Source organism: Triticum dicoccoides, chromosome 2A (assembly GCF_002162155.2).
Source record: "Triticum dicoccoides isolate Atlit2015 ecotype Zavitan chromosome 2A, WEW_v2.0, whole genome shotgun sequence".
Lineage (NCBI taxonomy): Eukaryota > Viridiplantae > Streptophyta > Magnoliopsida > Poales > Poaceae > Triticum > Triticum dicoccoides.
This window is the reverse complement of record NC_041382.1, coordinates 107,823,750-107,847,806: the sequence shown is the minus strand read 5'-3', so window position 1 is coordinate 107,847,806 and position 24,057 is coordinate 107,823,750. Positions and strand designations below refer to the sequence as shown.

General features: G+C 46.3%; 2 protein-coding genes, 1 long non-coding RNA gene, 1 other non-coding gene and 1 pseudogene across 9 annotated transcripts; 1 reads left to right on the top strand and 4 right to left on the bottom strand.

The window, feature by feature from the left end:
* Positions 1-9,005: 9,005 nt before the first annotated feature.
* LOC119359110 (dirigent protein 5-like) lies at positions 9,006-9,605 on the bottom strand. The gene is made up of 2 exons (XM_037625440.1): positions 9,255-9,605; positions 9,006-9,155 (listed from the first exon to the last, which is right to left on the bottom strand). The coding sequence occupies exons 1-2, from the start codon at positions 9,603-9,605 to the stop codon at positions 9,006-9,008; spliced, it is 501 nt and encodes a 166-aa protein (XP_037481337.1).
* Positions 9,606-13,083: 3,478 nt separating this feature from the next.
* LOC119357714 lies at positions 13,084-14,133 on the top strand (annotated as a pseudogene).
* Positions 14,134-15,437: 1,304 nt separating this feature from the next.
* On the bottom strand, positions 15,438-16,099 carry LOC119353658. Its single transcript, XR_005170489.1, has 2 exons — positions 16,045-16,099; positions 15,438-15,876 (listed from the first exon to the last, which is right to left on the bottom strand). It is a non-coding gene; the product is annotated as an uncharacterized LOC119353658 (long non-coding RNA).
* LOC119353656 lies at positions 16,091-20,330 on the bottom strand. 6 transcript variants are annotated; one of them, XM_037620303.1, is made up of 6 exons: positions 19,866-20,330; positions 17,672-17,874; positions 17,050-17,214; positions 16,745-16,921; positions 16,524-16,672; positions 16,091-16,139 (listed from the first exon to the last, which is right to left on the bottom strand). In XM_037620303.1, the coding sequence occupies exons 3-6, from the start codon at positions 17,151-17,153 to the stop codon at positions 16,102-16,104; spliced, it is 468 nt and encodes a 155-aa protein (XP_037476200.1). In that variant the 5' UTR covers positions 17,154-17,214; positions 17,672-17,874; positions 19,866-20,330; the 3' UTR covers positions 16,091-16,101. The 6 variants fall into 6 exon arrangements, 5 of the variants coding, with proteins under 5 accessions (XP_037476200.1, XP_037476202.1, XP_037476204.1 ...); XM_037620305.1 differs by having other exon boundaries at positions 17,821-17,874; XR_005170488.1 differs by lacking the exon at positions 16,091-16,139 and having other exon boundaries at positions 16,148-16,672; positions 17,672-17,696; positions 17,821-17,874.
* A 2,457-nt stretch (positions 20,331-22,787) lies between these two features.
* Positions 22,788-22,907, bottom strand: LOC119359837. The gene has a single exon (XR_005172686.1). It is a non-coding gene; the product is annotated as a U5 spliceosomal RNA (small nuclear RNA).
* Positions 22,908-24,057: the final 1,150 nt, after the last annotated feature.

Sequence of the window (24,057 nt, the reverse complement as noted above, 5' to 3'; positions counted from 1 at the left end):
TGGTGCCACCAACCGAGACCAAAGGCCTCTTTTCAGCAGCCCAAAGGGCAGGAAGAGGCGGCCTTTGGTCTCGGTTGGTAGCACCAACTGGGACTAAAGGGGGGCATTGGTCATGGTTTGTGCCACGAACCGTGACCAATGGCCCCCTTTAGTCCCGGTTGGTGCCACCAACCGGGACCAAAGGCCTTGTGCGGCTGCTGCGTCGAAAGTTTAGTCCCACCTTGCTAGTTGAGAGGGGTGCGCAGTGGTTTATAAGCCCCACTGCCGCATCCCTCTCGAGCTCCTCTCCATTGCAGGCTTACGGGCCTAATTGTCACTGCTATGCCTGTGGGCCTACTCGGCCTCCTGCGGGCCTGAATCCTGGCCCTTGGATGGGTTTCTAGTCGTATTCAGGCCGTGGGGGCCCAGTAGGTGGCATTTTTTTGTTTTTTTGTTGCTTTATTTATTTTCTTTTGTTTTTTGCTTTATTTTTAAATTCTTTATGCTTTTAGTTTTAGAAAAATTATAAACTTTTTGTTAATGCCATTAGTTTTCAAATTTGAAAACACTTTTTTGTTTTTTGTTTTCTTTGTTGCTTTATTTATTTTATTTTGTTTCTACTTACAACAAAATACTTATTGTTGCTATTTTTTCCAGTTTTTTTGTTTTGTTTTCTGCATTATTTATTTTCTTTTGTTTTTTGCTTTATTTTTTTTATTCTTTTTGCTTTTAGTTTTAGAAAAATTATAAACTTTCTGTTAGTGCCATTAGTTTTCAAATTTGAAAACACTTTTTTAGTTTTTTTGTTTTCTTTGTTGCTTTATTTATTTTATTTTGTGATTAACTTTACTATAAAAATAGTTTTTTCCTGTTTTTTTGATTTGTTTTTTGCATTATTTATTTTCTTTTGTTTTTTGCTTTAATTTTTAATTCTGTTTGCTTTTAGGTTAGCAAAATTATAAACTTTCTGTTAGTGCCATTAGTTTTAGAAAAATTATAAACTTTCTGTTAGTGCCATTAGTTTTCAAATTTGAATAGTGAAAATTTGAATTCTTTGAAAATTGTTTGAATCACAAGTTTGTGATTAACTTACTAAAAAAATGAGAATAGATGCGCTTATAGAGAAAATTCAACCTAAATTCCTAGTAAATTTCTATGAATTTCAGAGAAATTCACTATGAATTTAGGTTAAACTTTTCTCTATTAGGGCATCTATTTTCACTTTGAGAGGAGCTCAACAAGGCAGAGAGGGAAGGGCTTATAAACCGGTGTGAGCCCCCTTCGGTTGGCGAGGTGGGACTAAACTCTGCTCGCAACGAGGACCAACCCTTTAGTCCCGGTTTGTGGCACAAACCGAGACTAATGGTCATGGGCCAGGGGTGAGGAGCAAAATTATAAACTTTCTGTTAGTGCCATTAGTTTTAGAAAGTTGAAAGTTGGCATGGGCCAGGGACTAATTGTCATGGTATTACGAGGGCCGAACCATAAGACATGAAAGCATTTCAAATGAACTCTGAAAAAGTTGAAAGTTGGCATGGTATCATAATTTCACCCACATAGCATGTGCATGTACAAAACGGACAATAGTAGCATGTTCGTGTGTTACAAAGTTGGCATGGTACCATCATAATAGTTGCGGGAGAAAGTCTTCACTTTTTCTTCGCTTGTGTCATTTGCTTATTGCGCCGTAACCATGGATAATCTTCATTGTTTATCAGGATGCTTGGGTCAGCCTTGACATTGAAGGGAGGAATTTCATGAAACTTTTCATAGTCTTCAGACATGTCTGTCTTGCCGTCCACTCCCAGGATGTCCCTTTTTCCTGAAAGAACTATGTGGCGCTTTGGCTCATCGTATGGTGTATTCGCTTCCTTATCTTTTCTTTTTCTCGGTTTGGTAGACATGTCCTTCACATAGATAACCTGTGCCACATCATTGGCTAGGACGAATGGTTCATCAGTGTACCGAAGATTTTTTAGATCCACTATTGTCATTCCGTACTATGGGTCTACCTGTACCCCGCCGCCTAACAGATTGAACTATTTGCACTTAAACAAAGGGACCTTAAAATCAGGTCCGTAGTCAAGTTCCCATATGTCCACTATGTAACCATAATATGTGTCCTTTCCGCTCCCGGTTGCTGCATCAAAGCGGACACCGCTGTTTTGGTTGGTGCTCTTTTGATCTTGGGCGGTCATGTAAAATGTATTCCCATTTATCTCGTATCCTTTATAAGTCAATACAGTCAAAGATGGTCCCCTGGACAACAAGTACAACTCATCACAAACAGTGTTGTCACCTCTGAGACGTGTTTCCAACCAACTGCTGAAAGTCCTGATGTGTTCACATGTAATCCAGTCGTCGCACTGCTCCGGGTGTTTGGAGCGCAGACTGTTCTTGTGTTCATCGACATACGGGGTCACCAAGGTAGAGTTATGTAGAACTGTGTAGTTTGCTTGAGACCAAGAATATCCGTCCCTGCATATTATTGAGTCTCTTCCAAGAGTGCCTTTTCCAGTCAGTCTCCCCTCATACCGCGATTTAGGGAGACCTATCTTCTTAAGGCCAGGAATGAAGTCAACACAAAACCCGATAACATCCTCTGTTTGATGGCCCATGGAGATGCTTCCTTCTGGCCTAGCGCAGTTACGGACATATTTCTTTAGGACTCCCATGAACCTCTCAAAGGGGAACATATTGTGTAGAAATACGGGCCCCAGGATGACAATCTCATCGACTAGATGAACTAGGACGTGCGTCATGATATTGAAGAAGGATGGTGGGAACACCAGCTTGAAACTGACAAGACATTGCTCCACATCACTCCTTAGCCTTGGTACGATTTCTGGATCGATCACCTTCTGAGAGATTGCATTGAGGAATGCACATAGCTTCACAATGGCTAATCGGACGTTTTCCGATAGAAGCCCCCTCAATGCAACCGGAAGCAGTTGCGTCATAATCACGTGGCAGTCATGAGACTTTAGGTTCTGAAACTTTTTCTCTGGCATATTTATTATTCCCTTTATATTCGACGAGAAGCCAGTCGTGACCTTCATACTGAGCAGGCATTCAAAGAAGATTTCTTTCTCTTCTTTCGTAAGAGCGTAGCTGGTAGGACCTTTATACTGCTTCGGAGGCATGCCGTCTTTTTCGTGCAAACATTGCAGGTCCTCCCGTGCCTCAGATGTATCGTTTGTCTTCCCATACACGCCCAAGAAGCCTAGCAGGTTCACGCAAAGGTTCTTCGTCACATGCATCACGTCGATTGAGGAGCGTACCTCTAGGTCTTTCCAGTAGGGTAGGTCCCAAAATATAGATTTCTTCTTCCACATGGGTGCGTGTCCCTCAGCGTCATTCGGAACAGCTAGTCCACTGGGACCCTTTCCAAAGATTACGTAGTGTAAATCATTGACCATAGCAAGCACGTGATCACCGCTGTGCATGGCGGGCTTCTTCCGGTGATCTGCCTCGCCTTTGAAATGCTTGCCTTTCTTTCGACATTGATGGTTGGTCGGAAGAAATCGACGATGGCCCAGGTACACATTCTTCCTGCATTTGTCCAGGTATATACTTTCAGTGTCATCTAAACAGTGCGTGCATGCGTGGTATCCTTTGTTTGTCTGTCCTGAAAGGTTACTGAGAGCGGGCCAATCGTTGATGGTCACGAACAACAACGCCTTAAGGTTAAATTCCTCCTGTCTGTGCTCATCCCACGCACGTACACCGTTTCCATTCCACAGCTGTAAAAGTTCTTCAACTAATGGCCTTAGGTACACATCAATTTCGTTGCCGGGTTGCTTAGGGCCTTGGATGAGAACTGGCATCATAATGAACTTCCGCTTCATGCACATCCAAGGAGGAAGGTTATACATACATAGAGTCACGGGCCAGGTGCTGTGATTGCTGCTCTGCTCCCCGAAAGGATTAATGCCATTCGCGCTTAAAGCAAACCATACATTCCTTGGGTCCTTTGCAAACTCATCCCAGTACTTTCTCTCGATTTTTCTCCACTGCGACCCGTCAGCGGGTGCTCTCAACTTCCCATCTTTCTTTCGGTTCTCACTATGCCATCGCATCAACTTGGCATGCTCTTCGTTTCTGAACAGACGTTTCAACCGTGGTATTATAGGAGCATACCACATCACCTTCACAGGAACCCTCTTCCTGGGGGGCTTGCCGTCAACATCACCAGGGTCATCTCGTCTGATCTTATACCACAATGCACCGCATACCGGGCATGCGTTCAGATCCTTGTATGCACCGCGGTAGAGGATGCAGTCATTAGGGCATGCATGTATCTTCTCCACCTCCAATCCTAGAGGGCATGCGACCTTCTTTGCTGCGTATGTACTGTCAGGCAATTCGTTATCCTTTGGAAGCTTCTTCTTCAATATTTTCAGTAGCTTCTCAAATCCTTTGTCAGCCACAGCATTCTCTGCCTTCCACTGCAACAATTCTAGTACGGTACCGAGCTTTGTGTTGCCATCTTCGCAATTGGGGTATAACTCTTTTTTGTGATCCTCTAACATGCGATCGAACTTCAGCTTCTCCTTTTGACTTTCGCATTGCGTCCTTGCATCGACAATGACCCGGCGGAGATCATCATCATCGGGCACATCATCTGGTTTCTCTTGATCTTCAGCAGCTTCACCCGTTGCAGCATCATTGGGCACATCGTCTGGTTCCTCTTGATCTTCACCAGCTCCCCCCGTTGCAGCATCACCATATTCAGGGGGCACATAGTTGTCATCCTACTCTTCTTCTTCGCCGTCTTCCATCATAACCCCTATTTCTCCGTGCCTCGTCCAAACATTATAGTGTGGCATGAAACCCTTGTAAAGCAGGTGGGAGTGAAGGATTTTCCGGTTAGCGTAAGACCTCGTATTCCCACATTCAGTGCATGGATAACACATAAAACCATTCTGCTTGTTTGCCTCAGCCGCATCGAGAAACTCATGCACTGTAGTCCTACAGAGTGCCCTATCCGTGGTAGCTACACACTGTTGATCGACCCAGGCTGCCACAGCATCTTATACTTGCAAAATAAGCAACCAACTAGGTCCCGTGCTTTTCCAAAACTAGACGCACGATCTTTGGAAAAACCCGACTATTTGACAACTCTTAATGTTCAGTAATGCATTTTAGGATATAACTACCAAAGATGCTCGTGTGTTGCAATAGAAGAAATGAACTAGCTCATCCCTAACAAGTCATCTGTGTTGTCATTTCTCCTCATTGTTGATGGTGGTCACCTGTCTATCTCTTTACGGAAAATGTAATCAATCCTTAAAGCATCTCCAGCCGCGCACCCAACAGGCCCCTCCAGCCAGTTTTTCCACGTCGGCACCAAAAAAAGGTCCAGTCGCGTCACAGGAGACCGTTTTTCACCGGTTTGGGGCGAAACTGGCGCCTGCGGACCCAAGCCGAACCCGGCGCGCTAGGGGGCGCCGGGGCGAGCGGTTTTAGCGTGAAAGAGCTGCAGGCCCGCCGAGTCAGCGACACTCGCCTCGTCGTCCTCACAACGCCTCGATTTCTCGCGTGGAATCAATGACAAGGCTGTCGTCGGTCAGCCTTGCCATTGGATTCCCCATGGGGGGGCGCTTCACGGGCGGTGCGGCGACGCCTCCCTTCCCGCCACGCGTACCCATGGCGCGCGGCTATAAAAGCAGGGCCTCCCCTCACCTTTGGCCACACCCGCCCACAGCCGACGCCGAGCTCCGCCTCTCCCCGTGCGCAGCCACCGCCAACCTTCCCCCTCCCTCTCTCCCCAAGCCCACCCGATGGCCGAGCGGTTCCCCGCCGACGGGGCGGCGGCCAACGGCTTCGCCCGCCTCTCGCTCCACGAGTGGGAGGCCTATCTCTTCTTCGAGGCGAACGTCTCGGCGCCACCGGACATGCGCCCCGGGCCGCCGTGGTGGAGACTCAGCGCCGGCGGAGTCCCGATTCCTCCGGTGCCCGATGTCGACGCGCATCCCGACCTCTTCGCCGCCGAGGTTGACCGTGTGCGGGCGTCGCTGCCGGAGGAGCAGCGCGCCCTCCCGCGGTACGCCGCCGACAACCACGCGTCGTGGACGGCGTACTTCCAACGCCGGTAGGCGTAGCGGCGGGCGTCCACCAACGGGGCACCGGTGGTGGGGGCGTCCAAAACAGCTAGGGGCGCCGCCTATGGTGGGACGCCCCCGGCCGCACGCTCCACGAGGTACTCCAGTACCTCGAGTGGGCAATGACCCGCCGCTGGCATACCCTGCCGTGGCCGCCGCCCCGGTCCCTCGCCGGAGCGCCGGGCAACGGATGCCTAGGAGGTTCGGCTCCTCCTTGTCTTCCTCCTCTCACTCCTCCTCCTGCTCCTCTTCCCACTCCTCCGGCTCGCCGGCGGTGTTCGGCGTCAAGGCCAAGCCCGCAATGCAGGGCCGGCCCTGGGGCATGGGCAGAGGGGCGGCGGCCCAGGGCCCAGGCCGAAGGGGGGCCCATGATGTGTATACATATAGAGTATAAGCAAAAAAATAGATAAGGAAAAAATTGTGTGGAAAAATAAATGAGATGTGCTCGGCCCGTCAGGTAGCTAGGTAGAAAGTTAAAAAAAAGGTAGCTAGGTAGAGATTAGCGAAGCATCAGCCACGACGGCCGCACAGCGCACGCGTATACATGTGAAACAAATCAATCGGAAGATCTGGCTTGTGCCTTCAATCGTCGATTCATCTTTCCTCGTATCGTCGGCCCGTCGAAGCACCTTGGCCGCTTGTTGTCGCTGCTACGCGCGGCAGTCCGGCAGACTGTTGTTGCGCTGTGCGGCCGTGCCGGCAACCCGGCCATCCGGTAATAGGTTAATACGTTATACGTATGTGAGCGTGAGGACTCAGGAAAGTACATATCCACGACTCCTGATTCATTCATCGATCCCTCAATTTGAGTAGTTTTTTTACTAGGTATTCAACTATCCATCTGAAGTTTCAAAATTTTTATGTATACTCTTCTACATAGTATACATTCAACCATCCTAATCTTTAGTCATTCTATGTCCATATCTAGGGTTTCGATTATCCGATCTATAAATTTCTAATTCTTTGTATACTCTTTACTTTTATATAATTTTAGGACACAGCATGCTACGTTGCCTAAGAAGCTTTTTCGGATGATAACTCATCTGATGTTGATCTTGATAGTGCCCTTAATGACTTTGCATCAAGAAACGCCTGAAGAAACCTTTTTTGAAGCAATGGAGTATTATTGTTGTCAATGGAGTGAGTCGAATTTGTTTCTTTTTTGAGGTAATCATGTCATTTTAGTTTTGTTTTGCTATCTTTTGAGTATTTCTGTCGTAATATGGCATTGTCCAATAATTATAATAGTCAAATTTCAAATTAAAGATGTGTGGTTAAAAGATTACTCTTATATATATGTTTATGTATCACACGCACACATACATATATATGATCTTACGACATAGGGGCCCATGTCGTCGAGTTCGCCTAGGGCCTCCCAAAACACAGGGTCGGCCCTGCCGCAGCGGAGACACCGCTCGGCCAGCGCACCCGCAGCGCCGGCATCGTCATCAATGAGGACGGCAGGCGCGCCTCCTCCTCAGCTCCTCCGCGCTACGTCAAACTGAAGACAGAGCCGGGGCTCGCCGCCGTGAAGACGGAGCCGGGGCGCGCCGTCGTGAAGATGGAGCCAGGGCTCGCCGGCGGCGTCAAGGAGGAGCTCGACAACACAACGGCCTTGAAGTGGGCGCGCAACAACTAGGCGCGGACGGAGCTGGAGCGCCAGCGCCTCGCCTACGAGCGGTTCGAAGCTCGGCACCGTGGCCGGGACGAGGGAGGCGTCGTCATCCTCGACTACAGCGATGACGACGCGCCGCCACCACCGGTCCGCCAGAGCAATGCCGGGCAGGGATCCAGCATGGGCGGCCGCGTGAAGGAGGAGAAGGACGACGAGGACAACGACGACGGCGGTGGCGACGGCACCGACTTCGCCTCTCTCAGCACCTTATTCGGCCTGTAGTCGCGTTTACTTTTTAAGTATTTTATCTACGTAAGAAACTATTTCAGTTCGCCGAAGTAATGCACTGTTTCGCCAAAATATTTGTCCTGTTCGTCGAATTTTAGTCAAATAAATGTTCAATTTTTTTAAAAACATGCGCTTGGGGCCGACCTTGGGCATCGGCTGGGAACCCCATCGCCCCCAGGCCGATTTTACCACCGGTTCGCTCCCAGCGGCGATTTTTCGAGCCTCCTGGGGGGGCAACGGCCGGAGATGCTCTTATTTCCTTCTTCTATAATTCCTTTCTTTCCTGCCGAATTTGTTCCCTCTTTTAATTTTCTACCTCATAGAATTTATTTAATAGCAGTTTTCTTGAGGCAACACCGATTATTTTATCTGAGCCCAGTAACATAAATATGGCCCAATATCAGCACCGAACAAATTTTTCAGAGCCCAATAACAAAATTGAAATTATTAAAATAGTACAACCTCGGATAGTAAAGAATCTCATAAAATAAAAGAGTTGGTGAACAGATGAAACAATTGAAGAAACACACCTTACTTTATTATTAAAAATTAAAAATTGTAATAGCATCAGTATTAATATTATTAATTATTAATTAATATAGTATTAATATTAAATTAGTATTAATATAGTATTAGTATTATGAGTAGGTATAGATATAGATATAAATGGTTGTGTGCATGAGCTGATGCAGATGCAAAGGCTGGGGTTTGTCCCCCTTTTCAAAAAATAAAATAAAAAATACTTGAACATACAAATAGATTTTCATAACCCCGCAAAACAAATTCATAAATTCCCGCAAAAAAAACAAATTCATAAATGAACAGAATAAAAGCACCATACAATTAAAACTCTTATGGGCATACAACATACACGAATGACACACAATCCACATGCCCATGCATGCAACTCATCACGCAAGCAAAAACAACAACGGCACATCACCCTTCAGTACTGATAGGTACACGCGTACGTGCGTGTTATGACCATCTTGAATTCTTGATAACCTGTCAGATCATCAGACGTAGCACTCATAGAGCTTGATGTCCATCTTGAGGCGGAAGTAGAAGTAGCCCTCAGTGGCGTCCGTGCGAATCGTCGCGATGCCACGCGCCATGAAGAAGTCGCCGGTACCGCCGACGATGGAGAGGTCGCGCGTCTCGTCGTCCATGAGGTCGGCGCCCATGAGGTTGAGGGTGCCCTTGTACGCCTTGGAGTCGAACACGAGGGAGAAGGTGAACCACGCGTTGTACGACTCCTTCTTGTCGTAGAAGTAGAAGGCCTGCGCGCGCGCCGCCGGCTCCTTGTCGCCGACCGGCAGCGCCGTACCCTCCGTGACCAGGTCGTCGAACACCACCAGCATGCCGAAGAAGGTGCCGTTGCTCCAGTGCGACGTGCTCAGGTCCGTCGGCTTGGTCACCGGCGCCGCCGTCGCGTTGGCGGTGTTGTTGACGCCGTTGTAGAGGATGTCGTGGAGGTAGAGCGTCATCTTCTTGCACGGCTCGTCGGGGCTGCTGGAGACGACCCTCCTCCGGCTGTCGGCGGTTGCTCCTGCCAAGCCTAAGCCGAGCAGAAACATCACGAGCACGATCTTGCAAGATGCCGCCAGGCCTTGCATTTTTGTCAGTGCAACCCTCACTGAGCTTAAGCTGCAGCTGGCTGAGGTGCGGTGTGGAGTTAGCAGCTCGTGACCCCGTGTTCTTGTTGCTGTTGTGTTGAGTTAGGACTTGAGCATGCTATTTATAGAGCATGAGCTACGATAAATTGTTTCATTCAGTGAAATGGACGAAAGTGGCGCCAGCGGATTAGAAAAGCGTGCGTACATCCAGGGTCGGTACGACGGCTGCCTAATCGATCTCAGAATATTTATTCTTTTTTTTTAAGTTAGAATATTTAGTCTTGGTATGATAATCTCAAAAAAAAGGTCTTGGTACGATATTATTGTCGCCTTGGGGCTTGGGCCCAATTTTTTTTACTTAATATGTCATGCGTTGACATGCATGTAATTATAAAAATAGTTCCCCAAAAGCTGAAGATTGTGCATGGCCGTGGGACATGAACTTTATGTTAAAGTAAACCACGTTAGGTGATGTTCAGTACGGTACTAGCTAGTCAGGTGACTCGGTTAGTTAGTTAGTGCATGGATGAGTCAGTGTAGATTGCATGGAATGAGTCCAAGCCGGTGGCTCTTGACCGTGTGTTGGTGGCGCATGGATAGGAGTGGATGGCATTAGCATTATGCATAGAGTTAGTTGGAGTAGTGGCTAGACGTGATGGCCGGACGTGATGGCTGGCTGTGTGCCCTTCTGTGTATATATATGTCACATTGAGCAATGGAAAGTGGCCGTGAGGGCTGAAGGAAACCATGTAGCGCCTGTGATTGTCACCGGGAGAGATAAGGCAAAGCTAATTTTCTACTTGATGAATGTGTGCTTGCGTGTGTGTTCTCATGTGTTCTTGAGAGAGACAAAGAGAGAGGATAGAGTTGTGGAGCTCCGAGGAAGAAGAAGCGGCGCTGCGATGAGACGGCGCCAATAATTGGTATTCAGAGCCACAAGGTTCGAGGGGTGGACGTGGCGCGCGGTGGCGTCCGCGGCGGATGCGGCGTGCGCGGCCGGCATGGAGGCATCGGCTGCGGCGCGCGGCGAGTGCGTGGCGACGGCGACGCACGGCGAGTCCGCGACTGTGCGGTGTGATGTCGTGCGCGCGAAGAGCACGGTGGTCGCGGAGACGAGGAGGTCGCGGAGGACCTGCGTGGTGGCGCGGAGGTCGCGGCGGCTCGGCGTGACAACCGTGGAGGCCGCGGTGGACCTGCGTGGTGGCGCAGAGGCTGCGGTGGCGCGGCGTGACGGCATGGAGGTGGTGCGCTGCGGTTGAGGTCGCAGCGGTGCAGGGCAATAAGCCGCCGCGGCGAGCCGGGCGCGACCGGTGCGTGTTATGGGTGCGCACTGGACGCGTCGGGACCGCGGGCGCGCGTACGAGCGTGCGGTTGACGTTGGGAGGAGGCGTATGTCGCTGTGGTGCTCGAGTCCGTGCTCGAGTTCGGCTACATCCTTCCGGCGTTTGTCGCTGGCGGCTGCCATGGCTGACGCGGAGGCGGCACGCGGTGAGCGTCTGGTGCTGTCGGGCTCGTCGGGCGCGTCTAATGCGCGCGGGACGTGCGGGACGCACTGATATGGTCGGACTCGTCGGGCGCGTCGGGTGCGCGCGGGACGTGCAGGGCGCAAAGGGACGCCAGACGTGTGTCGCCGGCGGAGAAGGAGCTTGGCGTATGTCGCCGGGGTCGTGACGGAGCACGGTGCGACCGGCGTCAGTGCGCCAGGTCGGGTCCGTGGCGGTGTGACCGGCGTCGATGCGCCGGGTCGGGTCCGCGGGCTGAGCGACGACCGTGACGACGACAATAACAGGAGTTGCAACAACTCCAGCAATGGCGAGATCGTGGTTTAGGGGAAGTATGTTAAAATAAACCACGTTAGGTGATGTTCAGTACGGTACTAGCTAGTCAGGTGACTCGGTTAGTTAGTTAGTGCATGGATGAGTCAGTGTAGATTGCATGGAATGAGTCCAAGCCGGTGGCTCTTGACCGTGTGTTGGTGGCGCGTGGATAGGAGTGGATGGCATTAGCATCATGCATAGAGTTAGTTGGAGTAGTGGCTAGACGTGATGGCCGGACGTGATGGCTGGCTGTGTGCCCTTCTGTGTATATATATGTCACATTGAGCAATGGAAAGTGGCCGTGAGGGCTGAAGGAAACCATGTAGCGCCTGTGATTGTCACCGGGAGAGATAAGGCAAAGCTAATTTTCTACTTGATGAATGTGTGCTTGCGTGTGTGTTCTCATGTGTTCTTGAGAGAGACAAAGAGAGAGGATAGAGTTGTGGAGCTCCGAGGAAGAAGAAGCGGCGCTGCGATGAGACGGCGCCAATACTTTATACACCCGAGCACGTGCATGTGATCAGTTTTTATTGTTTGAAAAATATATGAATGGAAACGTCCGCGCTCATCAATCACTAGCATTTTGTCACGATCATCTTTGTAGCCATCAACTCCACCATTCTTCTTTCTCTCCTTCACAATTTATTGCCCGAGAGCTAGCTAGCAGTGGAGACCCATCTTCAGGGCCGGGCCCATAAATTTTAGGGGCCCCAAATTTTTGTATAGGCCCCCCGTTCCTGGGCGCTGGGCCGCTAGCGCGTCCGCGCGAGTCCAAGCGTCGAGCGTCCGCAGGCCGCTGCTCGATCGGAAACGAGATCCTCGGATCCATTGCGAAAGCCACTCGCGGCGCTACAGCCTACATGAATCCTGCCTCTGGCGACGGGCGACACGGCGAGTCGGCGACGCCTCTCACCAAAACATAATCAATCGTACCCAGACTCCGGAGCGCCGGCGACGGGCGACACGGCGATAGTTCATCAGTTCCTCTCGCCAAAATAGGTAGCCTCCGGCTGGCTAATCCTTCTTTTTAATTAACCTCGACTCCTACTTCTAATTCCTAATTAACTTTTGGAACGCAAGCACGTTCCACTGCCGCACGGGCGTTCCACCACCATAGGGTACAAGAAGACAAGGATCTGCTGCGCGAGCCCGCCAAGAAGCCCATGGAGCTGGCGCGGTTCGTCGGGCTGTCTCTCCGCCGCGGAGGGGGATACATCTTCTTCTTAAGAACCTGGAATCATTGCGACGGGCCACTTGGATCCCCTCCGCCTGGTCAGTTCATTCTTGGCATTGATTCAGTCTTGTTGATGACGTACGAGTAGCACAGTGATTCAGTATTGTTGACGGTGTCCAAAATTTATTTCTCTTGCAATGCAAATTATGTTTATGTACTGTCCAAATTTCAGTGTTTTGTTGTCCAAAAATTCATTGTATGTGCTGTCCAAATCTTAGTGTTTTGTTGTCCAAAAATTCAGAGTTGGTGTTAGTTATCCAAATTTCAGTGCGTAGATAGACTGTCTAAATTTTAGTTTATATCTTTCCCTACTAATAAAGCACGGAGTGCTTCTGGTCGTCCGTCGTCGCTGGCGTTTTGCGAAAAAGCCCCTCGGTTTATAAAAAATCAACCCGCAGTCCCTGTTTTAGTATGGGTCTCTATATAACGTTTCATTTTGCAAAAAAAACCCTGTACTCATTTGAATTTCACTCGCTGTCCTCCCGTCATCTTATCCATTCCTCCTGCGGCAACGGCGGCGGCTACGCCCATTCCGTCGTGCGCCGTCGACGGCCGTCGCCGGCGTGTGGCCACGGCGAAGGTGGTCGGCCCAGACGGCTCTTTGGTGCAGTTCGCGGCGCCCGTCATGGCGGGCGAGGCGCTGGGGGACGCCGCCAGCGCGTCGAGCTTCCTGTGCAGCGCCGACGAGCTCCGCTTCGACGCGCCCGCCCGTGCGCTGGCGGCCGAGGAGGCGCTGCAGCCCGGGTGGCTCTACTTCGCGCTGCCCATGTCCATGCTCCGCCGGCCGCTCTCCGGGCAGTAGATGGCCGCCCTCGCCGTCAAGGCCAGCTCCGCGCTCGCCGTCGCCAGCGGTAAGGGGCGGAAGGCGGCTCGGGTGGCGCCTCGCGCGGGAGGATGGAGTCCATGACGAATTTTTGCTCCCGTGTTTTATTTGAATTTCTGACGGAAATCCTGCTCCCTTGTCCTTCTCAAACTCCTGCTCAGGTCTCCTTCTCAAACAAAGAAACCGTCCCGACCCGGATTGGAGTTCGCTGCTATAAGTTGAATTGTTCTTGGCCCGAATCATGAACCAGGCCAGCGCCACCAGCGAGTAGTGCACCGTCGCTTATGCTCCGCATCATGTCGCCTTTGAGTACGCTGGAGGAACAGGCACCGAGTTCGCCTTTGAGTACGCCGGAGGAACCGGCACCGAGTTCGCCTTTGAGTACGCCGGAGGAACCGGCACCGTGTTCGCCGGAATTCTTGGTCCAGAGAAGCACTCTGAGTCCAACGGTGGCTACAACACAGGTATGTGATGCCTCGACCTCCCTCAAAAACAGCCCTGCTGTTGCCCCTTCCCTCAAGCTTTTGTGTGTTCAGAGTATCTGTATTGTTTGATTTTTTGCATGCACTGTGGCTGGACATGATGTTGGCAGTGTATATCTTCTAGGCCAATTACTGAATAAATCTGACCATGGTTGATTCGGCAGTATACTGATTGCTTAGTATAGATTGAAGCAGCTTATGCATTGGTGGGGCTGACAACTGAAGGAACTGCCCTGTTGTTGCCCCTTCCCTCAAGCTTTTGTTCTTCAGAGATTTATTTAGAGAGATGGTAACTGAGCAGTAGGTTGTTTTCTGTATTGTTTGATTTTTTACATGCACTGTGGCTGGACATGATGTTGGCAAATACACTAGAGATTATGCTGCAATCTAGCATATATCTTCTAGGCCAATTACTGAATAAATGTGACGATGTTTGATTCGGCAGTGTACTGTTTGCTTAGTATAGATTGAAGCAGATTTTGCATTGGTGGGCCTGACAACTGAAGGAACAGCATCCTCATGGTGGCGCCGCGTTCCCTACTTTATTGTCCATGCTTCATAACATTTTTTCAAGAATAAAAATCGTGACATGCATCCATGAGCACTCCTCTTGACTTGATTGTGTGCTGTAGGGACTGAAAGCCTACCAGTAATTGGGGTGGTCTGCCACTGAACATCCTCTCCAGCAACACCACAAAATACATACAGTTCCCTTTGATGTTTACATATAGCTTAAATTACAGATGTTTTTCCATATATTTAACTTCCAGATTGTATATGTATTGATTGTTAGATAAGGTAGTAAGATTTGACAACTATTGGCCATACAGGTATCTGAAAGTGGTACTTGAGCCATATTTCTTAGTTACACGGTTCTCATTCTACCATGGACCCCAGCTGTCAAGTTTACCCAATCTTTTTCTTATCGAATTGTTATTTTAATTCTCTCCGATTATTATTTCTGTGACACACGCAGACGCACATTAATGCAGAAGATAATACATGTCAATATTCCACAAATCCTATATAATTAACAATAGAAATCATGTCTGGAAAATTTGCTGAACTTGTGGTGTACACTAGAGATCATGGGCTGAGACAATGCAATAGAAATCATGTAGAGGCTGGAAAATTTGCTGAACTTGTGGTGCCTGTGTTCTTTCTGACGATAAGGATCGGGTAGGGTAAGGAATGGGAAAAGGGTGTGTGATACTACTCAGTCTCATTCTTATATTATGGACAGAGGGAGTAATTTTTTTTTCTCCCGTTGCAACGCACGGGCCCATGTCCTAGTGCTCTCCAAATTTCGGTGTACTTTCCCTGCTATTTTACTGCCATTTATCAAATTGTTTGCTGTCTTTCATCTAGTGATTTCAGTGTACCAAGGTTGGCTTTAACCCTCTGTTCTCTTCTGTTTTCCTAAGCACCCACGAGCTTGCATTGTTGCAAGGACGAATATGCTGATCTCGTAATCAATAGAACAAAAGGTACTGAGTATTTAATATTTCTACTGAAATACTATTATTTTTGCAAATTACTGAAATACTACTATATACGATTTCAGAAAAATAATCAGGTCTCTCATTTAGTTTAGTCCACCTATTTATTTTTCTTTGTAGCTCCGCCACCAAAAGATGGGCCCCAGTTCAAAGTTTGGCACAGGGTCCCGGATATTGCCGACCCGGCGCTGCCCATCTTCAGCTTCATCGTCGGCATCAATTGAGATGCTCAATCTCGACCTTCTCACTGTTGTTTCATAATTTCTCCCAGCTTACAATTATTTACTTAGAGCCACCTTGTAACAATGTTGCAAAATGAAAGTCTTGCTCGGAACCTTTTCTCCTAGCGTCAACCACAAAAAAACCTGATGTCCGGAATCCACGGCTCTCAAATTGATTGAGATTTAGCTAATTCTCTGTCGACCAAGAAAATAACAAAATAAAAACCAGTTTGATAAAAAAGTGAGAAAAATAAGAAAAAAATAAAGAAAGAAAATAAATGTGAGAAAACATAAATGAAATGAAAATAAAAAAGCAACAGAAATAAAATAACAAAATAAGGCAACAAACAAACACCTGCTGACCTTTCCCTACATTTCTGTAAGAGGCTGTTTCCAGGACTTGAACCAATGACCTCATGGTCACAAGGCAGCAGCTTTACCACTGCGCCAAGGCTCCCCTTCAAGCAAAACCAATAGTGCCAGAAAATTAAGAGGAACCCGAACCTTGCAGAACATCAAGCAATAACAATAGAAAAACTATTTTTTTACATTAAACAGAAAAGTGAAAGCATTATTTGGTGTATAGAACCCATAATAATTTGTGATCATCCATAGTGCACATAATTAAATGACCAGTAAGGGTATTGGTTATTCTATCCTCCTGATACCTACTGAGATACACCTAACTTGAAGTAGAATGGAAGAGATGTACTTCAGAACTGAAGATGAAATTGTGCACACATAATGAAAGTTGAAAGGAATAAATTGCTCGCATACACAAACTATCTAGTTTGTTTAGCAAACACAGGGGATCTGCAGTACTTTGAAAATATTTGTCTAACCATGGCGCAAGCTGAGTGTTCTCAGGCTCCCTTCTATTCTTGTTTCAGGGTTGAAGCCATCACAATATACAAAAAACGGCAGCCATCCTTGGCCTCCATTTATCCTTCGCTTTCTTTCTCGAGGGTATGCCAGAGGCGCTTGTACATACCTGTTTTGGAAGACCTATCTCATTAGCATAAGAATTGTGCATTTCAATTGTAGAGAATGGTTAGATTAGTACCTGATATTGTCAACCGCATAATCCCAACAGAAATGTGTATGCCCTAATACATGGCAGGCCGCTCCATCTTTAGCGTTGTTGTGTATAGCTCTCAACCTTTTTTCCAAAGAATCAGAGCTAATGACCTTCAGAAGGTTTGGATAGTAAAGGGTTAGCTCATCTGGACATAACTCTTGCCTGCAAGAGGGCCAAAATAGGCAAATTTAACAATTATTATATAATCTTCAGATTTGCACCTCTCCTTTTGCATCAGTATGAGGGAATTGCATCAGTATGAAAGAAGAGGAGAGAAGGAGCTAGCATACCTGCAGAAGGGCCGGTGAGGCTGCAACGTCACAACAAGGAAGCGGGGGCCCTTGCACCGAGAATTGCATAGAGTCGAAAACTGAAACCTCATAACAGTAGACATGCATAATATGCCTCCAGTCGTACCTGACTGTGAGTCTTATAGAGATTCAAACCTTACCCACCTGTGTGCATAACAAAAATGAGGCTAAGCAGAAGAAATAATCAGTTATGTGCTTCTTAGTAATTTTTGCTTGATTCCAAGAAGACCAAATATGTAAAAGGAGGACTCCAGGTCAACGTTCTGGATAATTGGTGAACATAAATCTACAATACTACGTATACTTCTTATAAACAGTATGTTTTCTGCTTTAATGGTTTAGAACCCACCTAAACAAAATAAAAGCAACAAAAAAATCTGGCTATAAAATGCAGTTCAAACAAAGCAAACAATAGGAAGCAATAAAAAATAAAACAAAACCATAATATGGCAATATATTGGAACAGCTAGGGTCGCATTTGCAAAGTTTATTGTTGTCTGTCTTCTCAATGAAGTTCCAATGACAAAGAGATTCAACCTGGAGTAAGCTATCTGAAATAAATTAATCCAACAAATCAAATAATAGTCCTGATGGGATGTACCTCGAATTAACTTAACAGGGACCATCTAGTACCGTGCAATGGACGAGCAGACATGTGGAATTGACGAGAGAATAAAAAATAGGTATATGAGGCATGAAGATCCATGTGAGATGTCCCAATAAATCGGTCAGAGAAACAAGCCAAAGCACCTTCTAGAGCAGTGAGCGAGTCCGTCGATGAAACTGGAATTGCAACCTGTGTTCCTGTAGAAAAATAGAACGACGGTGTGTCTGTAATTGCATTTTCCATCTGTTTTAGGTGTTCTTCACTTACACTGCCTGCTTTTTTGTGAATAAAGGCATGTCTGTTCGCACATCAGATTACACTAAGATTCGAAAACAGAGAATACAATATGTTATGTTGCAATAAAAAAATAGGGAGGAAATTGGGTGATTGGTAATCATATATTGGTCGTTTACTCAGAAGAAGGGAATTGCTTGGTCAACAAATATATATATCTGCACCCTGTACATAGTATAATGCTGCAGATATGTGTTTGATGGAAGTTGGTTTCATGCTCTTATTCTGACAGCAAGAAAACTAAATAAATTGATTTTTCGTATATTCAAAATATGGTCCATATTATGCATACAAGGTGCTATCTTGGCATGGATACAACCTGCAACCATATGCACAGGAGGTGTGTCTGTCCTAAGAGGAGCATAGTTTCAGAAGAGTATTTCTTTATTTGAAGCGGTTTGATTTTTTTCCCGCGTGATCCACTGCTCAACTCGGTGTTCAAAGTAAGAACGGAGCAGTTGGAACGGCACAGATGTGCAGCCACACACACACAAACAGTAATCAGAACATTTTTGCAAGTTAGAACTAAATTTTATATACGATTAATGTTGGCACTCCATCGGCAATGAATTGGCATAGAACACATCAACATAGATTAATGTTGGTCGTATGGGAAAATATCAAGAGAGATTAATGCATATATTTTATGGCTCTCAGTTTTGAAATCAGACACGGTTTATAGTGATGAAGAAACAAAAGCTATTAGCTCTATTACCTCACACAGCCATTCAAAGTAATCACCAGGAGACAAAAGAACATATAAGACTCTAGGAATTAACATAACCTCCGTTGCATTGTTCATATGCACCCAATTCCGAAAAAGAAAAACATAAGCTTCAGTAGCAAACAATTAGAATCTGAAAACTATGTACATATACAGAGAAAAGAAAATTAGGAACGCAAACTGTCCTATTACCAAAGTTCAAGAAGGCGCTGGGCGTTACTTATGCGTTTTGTGACCTACTTGCGCACAACCCGCTTATGCGTCGCCTAGGCGCGCCTAGGCGTTTCCACTGTAGCATGAAGAAACAAGGTAGATGGGCTGATCTGGCCCATTAAACCACTGGCCCATCTATTCAATTCTCCTACTAAAGCCTCCCATACGTGCACAGTCGACAGAAAATTAGGGATCCACCTCACGCCGCCTCTCTCCTTCCTCTCTCCCTTGCTGCACATGGGAACCAGTCAGCCAGTGAAGCTCGATTTCTCACCGGAGATGCTTGATCCCTCGCCGGAATCAGTCGATTTCTCACCGGAAATGCTTGATCTCTCGCCGGAATCAGTTGATTTGTTGCTGGATTGGTTGAATCCTCGTCGGGGAGGATGGATCTTTGCTGGGGAGGTCAAATCCTGGCTGGGGAGATTGATTTCCTGCCTGAGAAACACGATTTCTTGCCGGAGGACCTTTCTGGGCGCTTTTCTGAGCGCCTAGGTCCAAAGCGAGGCGCTATGCCAGCGCCCAGAGCTTAAGCGCGCCTAGGCGAGCGCCTAGTAGCGCCTTCTTGAACAGTGCCTATTACTCCCATGTGTGAAGAGCCAAAGCTATTTTCAAGCAGTATTATAAGGTAGCTCTAGATTTTAATCCATAGCAATCAAATTAACCACTACAGAAAAACTAAGAACAATAAACCTGAACTATTGCATGAAAGAAAAAGCAGTCACGATGATCTTCTTCAATACCTAAATTGCAAAAAGCTAGTCGGTCTACTCAACTTGTTATTTTCTACTGGAACTAAATAATAGAAAAAAGAAATCAGATGACTAACATAGATTAATACTGCCCTTCCAGCCTTATTGGATTTTCATCAAACACTTTCCAGGCACAGAGAAACAAAAATAGGGGATTGGAAGAAAGGGAGAGAGAAAAATCAGGAAGAGAAGTATGATTGTGTACCTGAAGCTGAGTTGCGATAGGATGGACGCTTGGAGAAGAGGCCGAGGAGGACGAGCAGCTGGACATCCTCCATGACGAAGCAGGGCCGGCCTGCTCTTCTCTCGTGGCCGACCTCCTCCCTCTCCCTCTCCCTCCAAACCACCGCGACGGACCGCTGGCCCCGCTGCTTCTTGTCCCCGACGTTGGCCTGTCCCTGGCTCCTGGCTCACTGCTCCCCATGCTGCCGGTCTCCCCTGCACCTCCGCCAACCTTGAAGACCCAACCTCCCCTCCTCACCCATGGGGACGACCAGCGCAGGATCTGGAACCACCGCGAGCGACGACCTGGAGGGGCTAGAGCAGGGAGGAAGAGGAGAGACAGCGGTGGCAACGAAGAGGAGGGAGGGGCTCGCGGCGCGGGGGATGGGGGGCGGGGAAGGATGGGGTGGCGGCACCAGGATGCTAGGGTTCGTGGGTTCGTGGGAGGGGATCGGGAAAGAGAGCAGAGAGTGCGGGGCTGGGCGGGCTGCTTTTTATACCCAAATGTGAAAAGACTAAAATGCCCTTGACGGGGCACAGAATTTGCAGGCAGTGGCAATAGCGATTTAAAGGCGACGTAGAGGCCTTGATCCTGCATAGCAGTTCTTCCGGGTTTATATGTTCAATTTGAGTCTTTTTTGCAAAAAATGTAAGGCTATAAATCACTCGTATAATAAGGTTTGCTATAAATTTGGCTATAAGAATACTACCTTTCTCCACCTTCTTTATTTCTCTTTCTTCATATTTATTGTATTTTCCTAGGAGCATATGTAGACACAAATTATTGTGTGAGAGTCCACTCCCTTTACTTTTCATGTCTCTCCTCTACATAGGTAAAGGTGCCACATAAGCGGGCTACAAACCTGCTATTATACTTGTTCTAAACTCAGTGATGGGTACACTCAACAATAACAATGCAAGGCGTCATGACATATGCCATGCACAGACACTGTATAATATAACGCACATGTTTGATACTATCATGCGAACACATTGTTTGCTTTATCTTTATCTTATACATGTTAGGCTCAAACGACGACTTGTCAACTTTCACTCACCGTGATTTGACAAAACAAGCTCTAGAAAGTTATATATGGATGAATTATAATTGGTGTTTTGTACCCCACACTTGGACTCACCAAGTTCTTGCGAGGCAAGCTCAACAGAATTTTACCAAGGTGAACTCCTGCCTTCGAGCCATCTTGATATGAGCTTAATATGTATTGGCCATACTTTCCTTGTTATTTTCCTCCCTTTTCTTTGCATGGTACAACTCATGTGTGGATGAGCAATATTAATTGGAGACTAGCCAGCTCAACCATCAAGGCATCAAGTGCATGGTTAGCGTTAAGTACCACAATACCAAGCCATATCCTTCCCATGGTGTGATGCGGATTTCGTTCCAATGGGCATCATTGTTTCAAGTGATTTGTATCCTCTAGATGCTACATTTGAGTTAATAAAAAGTGCCTTTATTATCGCAAAAAATCATCGTTTCAAGTGATCCATCATCAACGATAAACACATCACATATACAAAGATAAATCTTCTTCTGGATCCTAGTACCCCTGTTCTAAAATAATAATTCACAGGTACTATGTATTACCAAGATTTAGTGACTTATTTTGATCAGTAAATGGACAAATTAATGCCCGAACGTGAAATCCATCCATTGGATAGCACCAAAGAAAAATCCAATCTTGTAAAGAATCTTCTAATGCCAGTCTAGAGACTTCAAGCTCAAAAGTCATCCTCTCCTCGCGAGCTCATTTGAGCTCGCGATGAATAGTAAAATTCAAAAAAATGACAAAAGTTGATTTTTTTTTGTGCCGAACTTTGGCAAATGTTTTCAGTGCTTGCAAACTTTCATCATAAAGTGACATTCATGGAATTTGGAGCAAAATAATCAATATCAACACTCCCAAATACTTTCAAGAATAACACTTTTGAAGCATCAATTTTTTTTTTGCATGACTTCCATGAGTGCCATTTCATGGTGAAATTTTATGAGCACTCAAAACATTTGTCAATTTTTGCACCAAAAAAAATCTTCTTTTTGGATTTTACTGTTCCTCCGAGCTAATTTGAGCTCCAGCACACAAACAACCGGAAATTGTACTGATGGGTAAGCAAGAATGGGGGCAAGGTTGATCACGCCGTTGTGAGGTTGATGGAACTGGGAGACGGCGCAACGATGAGGAAAAGGGCAAAGGAGCTTAAGACCAAATCAATGGAGTCTCTGAAGAACGCTGGGTCTACCCAGCTGGCAGTCGATCAGTTGGTAGATCATATACTGTCTCTATGAAACTATTCGAGGTGGTTGAACCTAAACCGATGTTCGGATATATTTTGGCAAAGACCAAGAAACAAACACTGGAGCAAATGACAGCAAGACTCGTGTGCCTAAATCTTGGCGACGAGAAGTAGAATTAGCTGTGCAAGAAAAGACACTCCAAGATCATAATGCAAGATCCTTTTGTCTTCTCTCATAGGGACCAAATAGTTATATTTGTTGTGACATTTGCAGCTTCGTGTGTATCATACACAAACATCTTCCAGTATATGATTTTCCTTAATTTAGTTATCTGAAAAACGAGTTAAAAGCCAACGTCTCAAACGGAAAGAGTACTGCTTACCTGGTTGCAGCAGCCAGCAGGAGATGTACTGTTTGTTTGAAACTGTACCTACTGGTATCATTTTCAAATGGCATGGAGCGCTAGTCGCTTACAAGCATTTGTCTGAATTAGGTACCTAACATGCACCTAGTGATTCAGGCAATTGCCTGAATTAGGTACCACAATTAAATTCTGCATTGTTGGGGCCATCTCAATGGGAGAAAATACACGTTTTGACAAGCATTTGTCTGAAAATAAGTCACAAATCTTTTAAATTCTGTATTGGTGGGGCCTTCTCACAAGGAGAAAACACCCTTTAAAAATTAGTGTATGCTGCTTAATGTGACATGCACACGGTATTCTTTAGTAAAAGGCGAAAGAATAGTTCGCTTTGTGCTCACCACGCAGCTGTGTGAGTTTTACAGCTCCGCACCCCACAGTGTTATGTAGCTGAGTCCCATCCCTTATCCTCTTTCCCAGGCGAGGTGGGACTAAACCAACGGATCCTGCGTCTCATGCTTCCTTCTGCTGCAGGCCTGCAGCGATCGCACACTGCACCAGAAGCCCACAAAAGTACATTATGTTGGTTAGGCCTGGCATGCAGGTGGTCGGCCCATGGAGTGACGGCCGCTGCAGCCTGCTCATGCCAACTTTCGGAGAGTCTTGGCGCAAGTGGGTGGGACAACAAGAAACGACACTTGCATGTAGGCCTCTCCCGTGCTCTCACTCCCATTAATTCACATGCATTCTATTATTGCTTTTCCAATTTTTTACGAGTATTATCTTTGAAATAAAAATTTTGTTTTAAGTTTTTTGATATATTTGAAGTAGTTTAATTTGTGTTTCGGTCATATTTGAAATCAGTTTAATAAACATTACATTATTTTAAATGTAACTGAATATATATTTCAGTTATTTAACTCTATTTTAGAAAAATATTAATATATATTTTAGTTATTTTCACACCACATAAATCATTTTTGGAATAATATAAAATCATTTTTAATAGTTGTTATCACTTGCGAATTTTGTTTCAATCTTACTAAATATGAATGAGTTTTAAATATATCCGATATCACCCTTGTTTGAAAGGCCTTTTTACCATGATTTCAAATAATTATAAAAAAACAGAATTCAAGTGTAAGGATATGAAGCATATAAATCACTAAGAAAATTAAAATGCGAACTTTTTATACTTAAGACATATATATGAGAGAGAATGGAACATCCTTGCATGCACCTTAATTGCAATATCGTCCTTCTTCAGTAGCTTGCCACATTTTGTCTATACCATTTAGTCAGGGCGCCAATGTAGTTCCCGCTCTTTTTCTATGAAAAAATGGAGATAATGGTATCTTCCTGGATATTGAGAATTGTGTTCTCATATGCGTGACTCTAAGGACGAAATCACTTCCCCCTCCATAGGCCTTACTAGATACGAAAATGCAGAGTATTTGGCTGGCCAAGAGAAGGAACTCTCGAGTTGGCTCCAATTCCAAACAAAGCCCCAAGTAAGATTCATGAGACAGCTTTCCTGTTGGTCCTGTTAAAATGGACATG

Coding starts and splice junctions, on each gene's coding strand:
- LOC119359110 (XM_037625440.1), bottom strand. CDS start 9,605: ATGCAAGGCCTGGCGGCATCTTGCAAGATCGTGCTCGTGATGTTTCTG. Junction 9,156..9,254: donor CGCAGGCCTTCTACTTCTAC/GACAAGAAGGAG, acceptor GCCGACCTCATG/GACGACGAGACGCGCGACCT.
- LOC119353656 (XM_037620303.1), bottom strand. CDS start 17,153: ATGTCTACTGTTATGAGGTTTCAGTTTTCGACTCTATGCAATTCTCGG. Junction 16,922..17,049: donor CCTCACCGGCCCTTCTGCAG/GTATGCTAGCTC, acceptor GCCCTCTTGCAG/GCAAGAGTTATGTCCAGATG. Junction 16,140..16,523: donor AACACTCAGCTTGCGCCATG/GTTAGACAAATA, acceptor TTTTGCTTGAAG/GGGAGCCTTGGCGCAGTGGT.